Raw genomic sequence first — 15796 nt, 5'->3', positions numbered from 1 at the left:
TCAGTTATAGTTTTGAATGCCTGGGAGACCAGAGCCAGACTGCGCACACCTATCATTATGGCACCGAGGGTATCTGTAGGTCCTGGTGCATTTACTGCAGGTCTGCATGGAAGCAGTTGCAGAGCTGTGCCATATGCTGCTAAAACACTTGCAGACAGGCTGCGCTACAGGGACAGCACTGCCAGTGGCATTCCATATTGTCTCTTTGCACAATTTTTATTCCTCTGGCTCGTTCCAGGCTAACAGAGGGAACATCAACTGTATCAACCAATTTGCTGTCCACAAATGTATCAGACAGGTGATTGGTGAATTGTTCAGCAGTGCCAACACTTCCATCTCCTTTCCAACTGAATAACAGAAGCATTATACAGTGAGTCAATTGCAGCCATTATTTTGCCAATGGAATTTGTTATTAAATATGGCATTTGGTTTTAAACATCTTGGTACAGCTGGTCAGTTACATTCTGTTGCTGGGTTCCTAGATGGTCATGGATGTGGGTGCCTAGACTCACTGCTGTAACCTGTATGAACTGAAAGGGGTTCTACTCAATCAATGCGTAGTGGGTCACTAATTAGGAACTTGAATTCATGCAGGTCAGTGCCCACTTCCCAGACAGCATTGCAATACTTTCATTCTAAAACAGTCATCTGCTACCCTTTGAGTGCAAAAACAGGCTTGAAAGGCTCCTTGGAGGCCACAACTACCCTCTTCAGCCACAGCTTGTGATACCTTGAGCTAGCCACGAACAGAATAGAGTATAAGTTACAAGGAGTCCCATGCAGCTACCAGGATCATTTAAAAACCACACTATTGGTATCTTGAAACAGCACTTGCCAGTGAATCTTTCAGTGAAATCGCAGCACAATCCCCAAGAACATCATTGTTTGTTACTTGCTTCATAACTTTGCATTGCAAAAAGGCATAGCCTTGGAGGAGGACGCCACCACGGAAACAAGACCAGGAACAGAGAATGGTACAGAGGATGCTGACACATCCTCTTTGTATTCTTTGTAATCAAGAAGGCTGTTGTCTCAGGCTCTCAAACAGGTCACATTGGGCTAAGTGCTTCAGCTGCTCATTTAATGAACTCCTGTGCACACGTACGCAATTGTGTGTCTCAAAGCACCATCTCCAACATGATTCTCTGCATTACCTCAACTGCCATCCATGCCTATTATTTGCTATGCTGTTACCTTATTCTGCACCATCTCCGGATAAAGTTCAAATTAAGTGCAACCCATTTAATTCTCTGTTTTGTGCCGTATAATGTTGTTGCCCAATATTCCTGTTGGTGCTTGTGTATTTTGTGCACTTTTTTAATCCAAACTACGGACTCTAATTGACTGTCCAGTGGAAGGAGTAAATATGGTGGCTGGCTGTGTCTCATTCGGACCATCATGATGTGACCAAAACAGTTGCAGGGCCACCTCTGGAGCATGCAAGTATGTATAAAGATACCTCAATCTCTTGGATTATCTTGCAGGGCAAGGACAACTCATATAGCTCCTTTCCTCCATGATCATTGTCTCCTCAAATCTCATTCCCAAACCCTCACTTCTAATATCAAGTGTGAAGAAGCTAATGGATTTCTACAACCTCTGTCTTCACTTCCCTTTCTCTACCTACTCAGATCACCCGAGGCCCACCCATTATGCCATTATCCCTTGTCCCTCTACAATTTCTTTCACATCTTCCCCTGCCTTCTTTAGGCTCATTACCTCTGAGTCTCACTTCCTGCTCCCTCAGTCTTTTCTCTACCCAACTTTTCATCATTCAGTTAGTTACCTTTCCTGGCTCCCATGCTTGCCTACATTGTTAATATCTCCCTTTGCTTAGGCACCGTCCCTCTCCCTTTCATAAAGTCCACCATTGACCTGTTGATCCTCTCTAACTACCACCCCAGCTCTCACCTCCCTTTTCCCTCTAAGCTCCTTGAATGTTATTGCTTCCCAGCTCCATTCCCATCTCTCAACAAAACTTCGTTTTTGAATTGCTTTAGTTCAGCTTCTGCCCTGACATCAACACTGAAACCGCCCAGGCCAATGGCACAAATTACATTCTTTATAACTGCGACTACTGTGTGTTATTCCTTATTGACCTCCTGGCCTCTCTGCATTTAACCACACTATGCTACTCAATGTTTGGCTCCGTTGTATGGTTCCAGTCCTTCTCGTTCCAATCCAGTTTGCGCATCCCCAGCAATGGCCTCTCTGTTCCTAGATCGATCGATCCAGATTTCTGAAACACCATTTCAGCATTCCATTTGTATGCTGATGATTGCTTAGTCTCATGCATGCACCTCGGTAAACCTGTGTTCAACAGATATATTGCAAAGATATCATGAGCCATGGTTGCAAACGATAGGCTCAATCAGCAGGAGCCATCCTAAGACTTGTCTTGCTGAGTCTTAAAATGAAGGCACCCTGAAAGCTGCCTGTGGAATGAGCATTGATTTGAGTATTGCAGTGCTGATGCAAATGGATTGTACATCCACAAGTGGATTCTTGTCTTACTTATTTAAGAAGTGGAGTTGTGCAAGGTAACATGTGGGTCTTTGGAATTTCAGGAATGTTGCCATGTTATAAAATTGCACAGTCCTCTCATGCTGTTTTTGATTGTCCATTGGAAAGGAAAGGAAAGGAATTGCTTGCTTGAACAAAGGGAGAATCAGTCACTTGCTTTTTACATCTGTGGACAGTTGTTTGGCTTATGTTGCTGATGTCCTCATTGATTCCCTGGAATGAACCCAAAGGATAAAGTTAAGGGAATTGTGACAGTGCCATTTGGATGCACCAGCTAACCTACTTGAAGAAAAGGATGAGGACCTGCTGAGTGGCTTTGGTTGCCTGCTATTCATTGAAGTAGCAAGCATGTTGAGCTTGACAAATATTAACACCTGTGATGTATTTGTGTATTTGTATATTTGTTATATTTAATAGAAGATGTTTGGCTGTAAGCCAGCATGTAGCATGTAGCATGTACCATGACATTTCTTGAGTTGAAGCCTCTGCAGACATTGCTGCTCTGACAAATGTAGATATAAATGCTTCTGATTATTGATTTTGGTGTGGGGGTACTGGGAGATGAGTGCAGAGCACATCTGTTGCACCCTGACTGTGCTCTGTTGATCTTCCACTTCTTTTCCAGAAAAGCACAGATATAGGAGGATTCCCATTGGGAAACTGAATGGGCTGCAGTACAACAATTGGCACAAAGGCGCTGGAACATCTAGGTGACAATGGCAAAAATAAAACATGAAAAACAGATGAGAAGTGGCTGGAAAAAGTGGAAAACATTCTTACTGGGCTCTTTCAATGAGTTTCCTTATGCAGCTCAGTCCCCACCACCCATATAAACTCATTTCATATGGATGGGAAGAATGTTATGCATGTACAGACATAGGGAAATTACATGACCATCTAAATGTTGCCATCAGAACATCATCATAGTATTCAAAGTTCACGCTTATTTCAGATGGGAGCTACTTGCACACATGAAATCCCCCATTGGAAATGCATATAATTCACCCATCAAATCCTCTATCTAAAATGCAAAGGATTTTCGAAGCAGGCAGCAATGTTTGGTGTAATAGATTGTAACATACACTTTATGCCCAAAGAGCTGGGTATTAACAGTCAGAAAATCTCAGCGCTCAAATCTTGTGCATTTATTTAAAACTGAACAGTACTTGAAACATAATCATTAGTACAATTAACATAAAGGAAATCAGATATTTGTTTAATAAATGCAGAGAAAAAATATACCAAGGATGTAATCATATTTTATATCCAGATGATAAACTGATCTGTCTTGTAGGAAGTCAACAGAAGAAAACTAAATTAGCAGAACAAGGAAGAAGAAAATGTCCTTCAAACGCCATAAGCCGCGCTCCATGTCCAGGTACTCATCTACCTACCCACCTACCCCTACCCATTCATGAAGTATATTTTGTAGTTTATTTTTGCAAATTTGTCCACTTTGCTTTGAGTTTCTGATTTTTAATAATACGCCAATAGATATGCAGTTGTATGTATTGCATGGCCTACAGCACAATGGGGTGAAACAGTGACACTTGCACATTATATACATAATGTATGGTTACAGACTTCATATTCACAGTGCATATACAGTTGAGTTTGTATAATGTTAAGTAGCCTATTGTTACAACTTGCATAATGTTATACTGGCAGCCAGTCCGGCTCTGCTTGGATTGTTTGTATCCACTTGAGCTTGCATATTATAGCCATATAATGTTATAATTTATCTGATGTGATGCAAGTATGTATGTGGTCCAGATTAACAAAGGATCCAATAATGTTATGTGGTATTTCAATCCTCCAAAGAAAATTTTAACAACTACAGATTGACCTGACTGGATTGTTTACTCATAATTGTTCCAACTTACAAGGCGGGGAGTCCTATAAGGGACAGTTATTTAGAAGAGGCTGTTATTTTTGTGAAAATGGTATGAGCTAAAGGAAGAAAGCACACATATCTGAATTTGAGCTGTAAGTACAAAATTATCACTGCTGTGGACGAAAAATCAAAGTTGGAGACTAAATTAGCAAAAGCATATGGGGGATGATTTTAAACCCCAAGAACGGGTGGGTTGGGAGCGGGTGGGAATTGAAAATAGTTGTTTTTTTGGGTCGCGATCACAACCCGGCTTTATTTCCGGGTTTAACGTCTACACGTAAAAGTACAAGCTTCCCACTCTGAATGCAAAGTCCGAAAATTTTGCGGTTCCGACCCAAAAAAACAACTATTTTCAGCTCGCACCTGCTTTCAACCCACCCTCTCTTGGGGATTTAAATCACTCAGGCACCATCAGCAAAATCTACAAAGGACAACGGGATTCTGTCATGAAACTGAGATTTCAGATGTGACATGAAATGGTTGCGCACTTCTGAACTCTGACGTTGGAGCGGAACATCCTGAATGGTTCACGGCAGCATGTGGTAAAAATTTCTGAGTTCCAGAACAAATTTTATTGGAAAAAAGCCATCACAATTGCAGAAGAAATCTGATTTAGCGATCTCTGAAGTAAATTCGAGATGGATGAAGAGAAGGAAAAAATTCATGCTATAACTCATAAGAAAATGGTCGGAGAAGCCAATGAAGTGATCCCTGAACTTACAAACGAATGGCTTTCATCAATTCTGCTTGCATTACTTCAAAAGTGCCGACCTTGTGATATGTTCAAGTTCGCTGAAACGGGACTTTTCTGGAAGCTTCTGCTGGGGGGGACTCGCACCTTTTGGAAAACAGAGCAAGGAGTGCTTGATCAATATATGGACGGATCTGAGAAGCATTCTCTTCTGTTCATCAGTAAAAGTTAGTGGCCAGGATGTTTCAAAAATGTTCAACACTTTTCTGGAGGCACCATTTACCGTTTCAAACACAGTCTTGGATAATTTCTACAATTTTTGAATACGTTCAATCTATTAACAGAAAATGTCACGGTCAGAGTAGAAGCCTGTTAATCATTATGGATGTCTGTGCATCCTGATAATTCTGGCCTAGCGAACGCAAAACTTCTCCATCTTCCAACAGATATCACTTCCAGGCATCAGCTAATGGACGCTGGAGTTGCCAGGCTTTTTAAGAATTGCTATCAGAAGTTTCTGGCTAGAAAAAGAGTAGCTGCTTACAAAGCCAAGACTGATTTCCTGATTACTTTGCTGGATGCCATGACTTACATGGTGTTGTGTTCTTGTGACTCAGCAACAGTGCAAACTGCTTTAGCCATGCAGTAAAGAAGAGGAGAAATTGCTGGAGCTTAAAGAAATTGAAGCCAAACATGTGCAGCAGAGGGTTTGGGAGCAACTTCAGCAAGTAGGACAGAACCCTGCTAATGTTTCTCAGTCTGACTATATTGTAGTTCATAACTCATTGATCACCCGAACCTCCATTGGAACTTTATACAGACCCAAACTGGAATTGAATAACGAAATTACTGAGGATGGCGAGAATTCTGGAGATGATGACATTGCTTTGAATCCTCAGACTCCAGCAGCCTGCCTCAAGATGCTCTCTGGCATTTGATATTATATGCAATGTTCATCTCGTGACATTTGACTTAAAAATGTTGACTGCTTCTTCAATTTTTTGCTAAATTAATCACTTGTGATTGTGCAGAAAAGATTTACTAGAATGGTTCCAGGGATGAGGGACTTTAGTTACGTGTATAGACTGGAGAAGCTGGGGTTGCTCTCCGTGGAGCAGAGAAGGTTGAGAGGCGATTTGATAGAGGTGTTCAAAATCACGAAGGGTCGAGACAGAGTTGATAGAAACTGTTCCCATTGGCGGAAGGATCGAGAACCAGACACAGAGTTAAGGTGATTGGCAAAAGACCCAAAGGTGACATGAGGAAAAACTTTTTTACACAGCAAATGGTTATGATCTGGAAAGGGTGGTGGAGGCAGATTCAATCATGGCTTTCAAAAGAGGATTGGATAAGCACTTGAACGGAAAAAATTTGCAGGGCTACGGGGAAAGGGCAGGGGACTGGTACCAGCTGGATTGCTCTTGCAGAGAGCTGGCACGGGTTCGACTGGCTGAATGGCCTCCTTCCATGCTATAACCATTCTATGATTCAACTTCAAAGTTAAAACAATCCTAAATAACTGATTTTAATTTTTATAGGCAAATTAAAGTAAAATATTGGATTTTTTAACATTTGATTCTTGTGCCTGAAACATAAATGCCCTTGAAACAATCTGGAAGTGTTTGCAAGTGGATATAAGGAAAGTTGCCCTATTTTTATAGTATGTATAATATAATTTTGTACGTCTGTAACTTCGGTGGATGATCAGCAGAAACTCCATTCATCTGTTTAAACCAGCTGTCTGTGGGACCTTGCTGTGTGCAGGTTGACTGCCATGTTTGCCTGCAAAACAACAATGACTACACTTCAAAAGTAATGAAGCGCTTCAGTGCTATTTAAAGCGAGTTCTTTATTTACTATCTATATAGATATAACCCCAAGAAGAAAGACATTTAGGTTATGAATAAGGAGACAAAAAAGACCAAGAATATAAATGGAATACATATATATTTCCTTTGTGTTCAGATAACAGACAAAATTCTTCAGTAGAAATTCAAGAGTCAAAGACTACAATGTCAAAACATGACGGACATTCACTGATGGACAAAAATAATTTGCCATGTCAAATCAATTGCTCAGGTACACTTTTTTGAAGTTGGAGTTGATAAAATAACTTCCCCAGCACCACAAGCCACGTTTCATTCGCAGTCTTCCAGCCAGCCTCACAATCATGTTTGATTTCAAACAGGGGTAATGATTCTGAGACCAGCTCTGTGCACTGTTTACTAGTTGTGAGATGGTTGAATGCTAAATTCCATCCACTATGTGAAGAAATATGAGACCCAGACTTTCCCTGTAGAACCTGGGAGAGCATGCCATTTGGAGGGCTCTTCTGGGCCCCACAAAGTAAAGTTTTACACTGCTTTTGCCTAGCGGGAAAGCCATGGCGACTTCCTTGCTCAGGCCCCAATTAAAATGCCATCAAGGTCCTATTGACATCATAGGACCCCAATTAGGATTTATGCATGAGGCTTCCGCCTGAGTCTGGCAGATGCCTTATCTGCTGCCAAAACCACAGCAACATAGAAACAGAAGTAGACCATTCAGTCCCTCGAGCCTGTTCATTCAATTAGATAATAGCTGATCTGTAATCTCCATTTATCCCTCTTCTCCATATCCCTTGACACCCTTACCTAATAATAAAAATTTCAATTGACCCAGCATTCACAGCCTTTTGGGGAAGAGATTTCCAAATTTGCACTGTGAAAATTGCTTCCTGGTTTCACTCCTGAATGGCCTAAATCTAAGATTGTGCCCCCTTGTTCTGGATGTCCCCACCAAAGGAAATAGCTTCTCTCTCTGCTATCAAATCCTTAATCATTTTGAACATCTCAATTAGATCACCACTCAACCTTCTAAACTCAAGGGAATATAAGCCAACTTTGTAACCTGTCCTTATAATTTCACTCTTTAAGCCCTGGTATAATTCTGGTAGATCTGCGCTCTACCCCCACAACACTAATATATCTTTCTTGAGGTGCGGTGCCTAAAACTGAAAACAGTGCTCCAGATGGGGCCAAGGCACTGTACAACTGAAGCATAACTTCCTCCCCTTTGTATTCCGGCTCCCTTGAGTTAAAGGCCAACAGCCCATTAACCTTTTTGATTACTTTTTGTACCTGTGCATTCGCATTTAGTGATTTGTATACCTGGACACCTAAATCCCTTTGCTCCTCCACAGTGCCTAGTCTCTCGCCATCAAGAAAATATTCCACTATGTCTTTATTGGATCCAAAGTGGATGACCCCACGCTTCCCCACAGTGAACTCCATCTACCACAGTTTTGCCCACTCACTTAATCTATCTAACATTCCTTTGTAACTTCCTGCTCCCATCTTCACTACTTACTGTGTCTCCCAACTTAGTATCATCTGCAAACTTTGAAATACAACTCTCTATTCTTTCATCCAAGTCATTGATACATGTGGTGAAAAGCTGAGACCCCAGTACAGATCCTTGAAGAACACCACTTGTCAAATCCCGCCAATCAGAGTATGTACCCTTTATTCCTACTCTCTTTTTCCCCTCATAATTTTGAACATCTCTATTAAGAACATAAGAAGTAGGAGCAGGAGTAAGCCATCCGGCCCCTCGAGCCTGCTCCGCCTTTCAGTAAGATCATGGCTGATCTTGGACCTCAATTTCACTTTCCCGCCTGATCCCCATATCCTTTGATTCAATTGGAGTCCAAAAATCTATCGATCTCAGCCTTGAATATACTCAACGACTGAATCTCCCCTTAACCTTCTCTGCTCTAAGGATAACAATCCCAGCTTGTCTAGCTTCACAGAACTGAAGTCCCTCATCCCTGATACCATTCTGGTAAGTTTCCTCTGCATCCTCTCCAAGGCCTTGACATCCTTCCTAAAGTATGGTGCCCAGAATTGGACACACAACTCTAACTGAGGTCTGTTGTTATTTTTCCCTTTCCCATCTGCTAATTTGTCCCCATATCTTTGTTTCTTTGTTTCTTTGCTACACTCTTTTGTCTCTATTACTTTTCCTCTTTATCTCTGTTTCTTTTCAGTCTCTCTTACTGGGACCTGGGGGAGAGAATGGAAAGTTTACAGGAAGGATGCAATTTTTTGTGAATTTAACTTTGTGTTAGTTACATTATCTGTAGTGCAAGGTTGCATATGTTTCTTAAAACCAGCTGTCTGTGGGACCTTGCTGTGTGCAGGTTGACTGCCATGTTTGCCTGTGCTCGCTGACCTACATTGGCTCCCGGTCTAAGGACACCTCAATTTTAAAACTGTCATCCTTGTTTTCAAATCCCTCCATGGCCTTGCCCCTTCCTATCTCTGTAACTTCCTCCAGCCCCACAACCCTCTGAGATCTCTGCACTCCTCCAATTAGTTTTAATCGCTCCACCATTGGTGACCGTTCCTTCAGCTGCCTAGGCTCTAAGCTCTGGAATTCTCTACCTGAACCTCACCAGCTCTCTACTTCTCTCTCCTCCTTTAAGACGTTCCTTAAAACCTACCTCATTGACCAAGCTTTTGGTCAACTGTCTGAATATCTCCTTATGTGGCTCGGTGTCAAATTTTGTTTGATCGCTCCTGTGAAGTGCCTTGGACTACTTTACTACATTAAAGGCGTTATATAAGTGCAAGTTGTTGTTGTCTTATTCGGCCCCAAACTGAGCTTCCAATCCCATACCCTCTTCATTACAGCTCAGGATCAGAAGCAGGCAATGTTACTATCTCTGCACATCTGCCACTGAAACCTTAATTTATGCCTTTATCACCTCCAGATTCAACTATTCCAGTGTTCATTTTGTCAACCTCCCATCCTCCAACCTCTGTAAATTTCAACTCATCCAAAACTATGCTGCCCATACCCTAACCTGCACCAATTCCCACAAGCTCATCATCCATCCTTGCTGATCTACATTGGCCTGGTCCACCAATGCTACCTCAGATTTAAAATTCTCATCGTTGTGCTTAAATCCCTCCATGACCTGTTGCTCTCTAGCTCTGCTCCAGTGCCACAAACATACCCCCTGTCCCCACAAAAATCTCTCCATTCCTCTGACTCAGGCCTTTTGTACACTCTCCCCTTTCCTCCACCATTCTCCATATGCCTTCAGCTGCCTAGGCCCAATGCTAGGAGGGAATTCCCTCTCTGCCTCCTACTTCCCTCTCCTCCTTTTAATACCCTTCTTAAAACACACCATTTTGGCCAAGCTTTTGGTCTCTCCTAATATCATCTTCTTTGGCTCTGTGAGGCACCTTGAGATGTATTTCTACGTTAAAAGTGCTTTTTATATATATGCAAGTTGGCGGTGGTGTTAATTGTGTTATAGTAGAAGTGCTGATGGTAGTACTAGTAGTAACTTGCCAGATTCCATAAAGTGGCCAGGCTTGGTGCACTACTATTCTTTGGGGCAGAAGTCCTGAAGTGCTTAACAGAGCAACTATGTTCATGCCTACATCATGCAGCAGCAGGTCCACTTTGCCAGCGAGCAAATATTTAACCACAGACTCTGTTTTGTGCCTCTATGGTAGCTTGTCCATCCTTTTGGTCTCCCCATCATTCCACGTACCCCCCCACCCCAGCACCCATGCAGCTTTTTGCAAAGGTTGGAACTTTATGATCATTTTTGAGCCCTTACAAAAATGTTCACAATTTTTTATCTCATTAATTTTTACCCATTTAATTTGGAGCAGAGGCCATTTAAGTGCTGAATGCTCAGAACATCCTGCGGTGCTTCCATCAGCATGCTCCCTGTGCAAAGCTGAGGCAACTGAGGAACGTGTTTAAATGAGGTTGATTAGTTGGCTTTGTACTATCCAGCAAAGCTCATCGCGCTGTCAGCGCACACCTTAAGCATGCACATCAGTCCTGGATGCATTTTAGCAGGGATCATTGAATTGGCTCTAATTTGTCATCCACCTCAACCTATTTTTTTCAGTTGAGGCAGTTTATCAAATGATCTTTTAAAAATCCAAGTAAACTATACATACTTGATTACAATTGTCCACTGGTTTAGTTAACTCCTCAAAGAATTTCAGGAAGTTTTTACTGCATGAACTATTAGCCTGGATTATCCTCCCTGGCAGGATCGTTGCCATAGGTTTGCTAGAGAGGGGCTTCCATGCTCCGACTGGCCCAATGCTGACCCTATTGAATTATTTTAAGTCATGTTCATTTAAAGTAACCTGGGTGAACTTCCAGCGATATTATGGCCTCTGTTTGGGAGCTCACTACTGGGAGAGGGGACAAGAAATAGTGCTGCTTCAGAATTTAAAACTTTACAGCAGTTTAAAGTAAATTATTTTGGGGAAAGAATGATTAACATTCATTGCATATCTCAGAGCTTGCTGCAGAGCACAAAGTCCCCCAAAGTTTTTGAAACTGATGTTTCCAGCATCAGTGGAAATGATACTGACACAAATAAGGGTATGGGCAGAAACCTTGTTTGGGATAGAAAGGAGAATGCCATCTAAAGAAAATGCTCAAGCAGAGTGAAAGGAGGTGACCAGGGCAGTCAGTGCCAACTCCATCATGCCACACAGTGCTGCAAGAAGTTTAATGACCTTACAGGTCAGGCAAGGTAAGAGGAGTCAGCCACATCGTCCAAAAATGTACTGCGCTAAGTCTGTTTGCCACTTATAACCACCTTTTCCTTCCTGTGTTGAAGTGCTTTAAGAACTTACCATCAATGGACAGGAGGTATTATGGGGCTGTTTATTTGCCCAGTCTTCATCTGCAAATGCTCTTTCACTCTGTATGATGTATGAACCATACCAAAAGCATCACATGGTCTGTAATTGCTTATTTCATGCAAAGGCCACACACCCATTATCATCTGCCTTCTGATACTTGGGTTTGACTCCACCTTATGGCAACCAGAGATTTTTCTCACTTTTTGCATTTTTTTTAATATAACATAACAAGAGTGAGATTGACCACAAGTGGTGGACCTCTCAACCTCTGACTGTTCATTCCCTACGAGAAAGTGTTGAAGCTTCTTGCTAGGCAGCCAGAAGAAGGTTGGAAACAGAGATTGGAGGGCATATCCCAGCTGCTCTTGCAGCAGCACAAGACAGCGGCCCATCTCTGGACATAGCTGCAGTTTCAAAATTTGGTTCTGAGCTCAATCTCTCTTGGCTACAGTGTCAACAGTCACCCCCATCAGTGAACCTTATATCCCTTATGATCTGGAGAGTACATTTACTGCCCACTAGCTAGTTAAACGATAACATGACCTGGGGATCATGTCAATAAGACCCTTCATTATGTGTACTCGATACTGTAATCTTGCACATGTTCCTATGTGCATTTTTCCTATCTTTTTGAAGGTGGAGTGAAAAGAAGTCTGGTGAGACCAGGCCAATTGTGAATAAATGAATTGATTTATTCTATATACAATATATGGGTGAACAGAATAACGTTTTCAATCAATTTCTTATTGTTCCTCAATCTGGAAAATGATAAAATCTGTGTTTTTGCTTTTTGACATGGGTGTATCTCATGTTACAAGTCAATAGTTTTGGAACTGACTGGCAGTAACCTTGGAAAGTGAGACCTCCACGTTAAATATGCTCCAGATTGCCTTTTCCTCAGAGAAGAGAGAGAGAGAGAAGGAAAGAAAGAAAGACAAGGCCCCTTTCTCAGCTTGCTGCATCATGGATTGGCTTAGTGTGCTTCCAATCAAACTTGCCACCTTGAGGGAAATGTACTTCCTTGTTGTGGAAGCTATGGCATCTGCTTTGCCTGTTTAGCTGTACTCCCTGCTGGGCACCCTGAAAGAAGGGTGATGTGATGTGCAAGATTACACAATTGTAAACTGGGTGATTCATCATGTATTTCAATTAATTTGACCTGAACAACATCTCAGATGACTCATGTCTTTGAACTGAATTTAACTTCATAGCACCCTCATATTATAAATTAAGCCAAAATCCCTTCCAGGCCAAATAGGTAAAAATCTTGAAACATTACAGCTGCCATGAGATGAGGGCGACCACAGTTCCAAGATACTCGTAGGGAAATACAGCAACCATCCATCTCGTGCAATCCTATCACTCAGGTAGCACCTAGGAGGAGCATGAGGCTAGGTTTAAGAAGCCACTTATTACATTGCTGCACCAAGGGAAAGTACAATGGAAAGAGTCTCTATGCCCACGGATACCATAGTTTTTGATTAAGACGAAGTTTGTGCTAAAGTTGATGTGTGATTAATGCCCAACATAAGTTAGGTCGTAATGACCAGAAATGGGGCAAATGACATCATCTCATCATTACTGTCTCCAAAGATGTCCGCTTGTATTTGGCCAGGTGCGTGCGGTGGAAGTTAAGCCGGAAATGCAAGCAGGCATACAAATGGGATGTGATCTGGTATAACAGGTCCCTGCCCCATTTTCGACCCCCGTCTGTCTCCGTAATGTACTAAGCAAAATCTGGCCTATTATTTATAAGAATATGCTGAATATTCTTACCAGATCATAGGAACAGGAGTAGGCCATTCAGCCCCTCAAGCCTGTTCCATCATTCTCTTAGATCATGGCAGATCTGTATCTCAACTCCATTTACCCACCTTTGCTCCATATCCCTTGATACCCTTACCTAACAAAAATCTATTTATCACAGTCTTGAAAATTTCAATTGACCCACCATCTACTGCCTTTTGGGGGAGCGAGTTCCAAATTTCCATATCCTTTGTGTAAAAAAAAGTGCTTCCTAATTTCATTCCTAAATCACCTAACTCTTAATTGTAAGATTATGCCCCACCAGAGGAAATAGTTTCTCTACCCTATCGAATCCACTTATCATTTAAAAAATCCTAATTAGATCACCCCTCAACCGTCTAAACTCGAGAATACAAACCAAATTTATGCAACATGTCCTCATAATTTAACTCTTTAAGCCATGGTATAATTCTGGTGAACCTACACTGTACCCCTGCCAAGCCTAGTGCATCTTTCCGAAGATTCGGTACCCAAAACTGAATGCAGTGCTCCAGATGGGGTCTGACCAAGGCTCTGTACAACTGAAGCAACACTTCCTCACTTTGGTATTCCAACCCCCTTGAGATAAAGACCAACATTCCATTAGCCTTTTTGAACTAGTGCACTAGCTTTTAGTGAATTTTGTATATGGACACCTAAATCTCTTTGCTCCTCCAGAGCTACTAGTCTCTCACCATTAAGAAATCGTCTACCGGTCCCAGAATTGGTTGTCTCCTGAGCAAATATTTACTGATCATATACTGATATGCAGATATAAAGAGAAACAAAAATCAATTTCTGATCTCTTACCTTACACCCTAATGCATTTAGTATCTATATTTATACAAGTTCCTTAGTAAGTGCAACTTTGCTTCACTCACCCTGGTGTCATTGACACAGAATTGTAATCGCTGCATTATAATTTGAAGTATTATTCTTTGTTATTATGCTCAGTATTACAGTCCTAAATCATCTTGGACTAATATTTGAATTCTGTAAATAGAGTCTTGTGCATTGATCTGGAACTGAACTGTATCTTCGTGAAATAGATAAGTACTGGAACATAATTCTTAAAATATATATTACAAACACAGACATTTGTTTTATAAATAAAAAGAAAAACTGAACAAGAATGTATTTGGAGTATATATGTTTCTTAAAACTACATTTCTTCTGTATTCAGATGATAAATTGAATTCTCCAGCAGAAAGTAGCCATAGTAGGACTACTCTTTCAAAAATTTGCAGAAGTATAAGTTCATTGATAGGCAATGGTTCCCCACCACGGCAGTCTGATGTCCCAGGTACTTGCTTATTTATCAAAAAGCTGAATTTCATTGTCAGATTTCTTCATCCAAAAAAAACAAGATAAAGGTGTATCCCAAATGGACTACAACGCATTGTAGGCTCTGTAGAATTGGGAGGAGTGGGGAGTAAACAAAAAAATGGGAGTAACACAAAGGTAGATGTCGGGAGCAAAAAAAAATTAAGCTAAGTGACTGAAGGGTCGATTTCAAATGTTTCTACTCGGCGAAAACGGGAGGCTGGCGGCCTGAAAATGGCGCGGTTTACTTACTGCCCTGTTAAATTGGCGCCCCCGCCACTACTATCTTAGGGTCTTGGGAAGGGCAGCCAGTGCGTCCACCTGTTTCAGCAGGTCATTTTTAATATGCAAATCAGGGCCCAATGACAGAGGGTCCTGTGCACCCTCCACCTATTTGTACTGGCGCTGAGCGGCATAGCCAGCGATCTTTAAAAAGAGGCCACTCAAAATACTTCCCAAAGAAATTTTTAACTTTTATTTTTGTCTGTCCAAAAGGAGCTGGAATACTCCCCTAAGCCCCACAAAAATACTCCAGCCAGTGTGGGGCGGCCCTTGGAATTATCACCCCGATTCTGACCGTCAACCGGCTCTGCAGAGGAGCCGACCTATTTCCCACCTTCCCTCAGTGGGAGCTGCCTCGGAGGACTGATTTGGTATGTGCAGCTTGCCGGCTGCATGCAAATGAGGCCTGGGCCTCAAAATGGCTTTGGCTTCACAGCAGTTATAACAAGCAGGAGGTGGACATGCTCTGCCAACTACTTGCCCGTTCAGCATCTAAACTGAAAATTAGACCCTGAGAAACTAGCATTTCATTAATAATTACATGAAAGCTGCTTGGGCCCTTAAAAATCCATTTTTTGCCTTTCACTTACAACACTGGAGACTTGTTTTATACAGCCATGATTAACATCC

General features: G+C 41.7%; 1 protein-coding gene across 5 annotated transcripts in view; it reads left to right on the top strand.

Annotated features, from left to right (window-relative positions):
• LOC137324995 (uncharacterized) overlaps positions 1 to 15796 on the top strand; it is a 97390-nt gene that overhangs the window by 56181 nt on the left and 25413 nt on the right. For 3 of the 5 annotated variants that reach the window (XM_067989695.1, XM_067989692.1, XM_067989690.1), the window contains exons 6-7: positions 3818 to 3901; positions 14745 to 14864. The exons of 1 other annotated variant lie outside the window; for it this stretch is intronic. In XM_067989695.1, the coding sequence (XP_067845796.1) occupies positions 3818 to 3901; positions 14745 to 14864 (204 nt within the window). The remainder of the gene's footprint in view (positions 1 to 3817; positions 3902 to 14744; positions 14865 to 15796) is intronic. One more of the 5 variants, XM_067989691.1, reaches the window with a different exon arrangement.

This window comes from Heptranchias perlo, chromosome 9 (assembly GCF_035084215.1).
Source record: "Heptranchias perlo isolate sHepPer1 chromosome 9, sHepPer1.hap1, whole genome shotgun sequence".
Lineage (NCBI taxonomy): Eukaryota > Metazoa > Chordata > Chondrichthyes > Hexanchiformes > Hexanchidae > Heptranchias > Heptranchias perlo.
The sequence above is the reverse complement of the archived record's forward strand: the minus strand, read 5'-3'. Positions and strand labels throughout refer to the sequence as shown.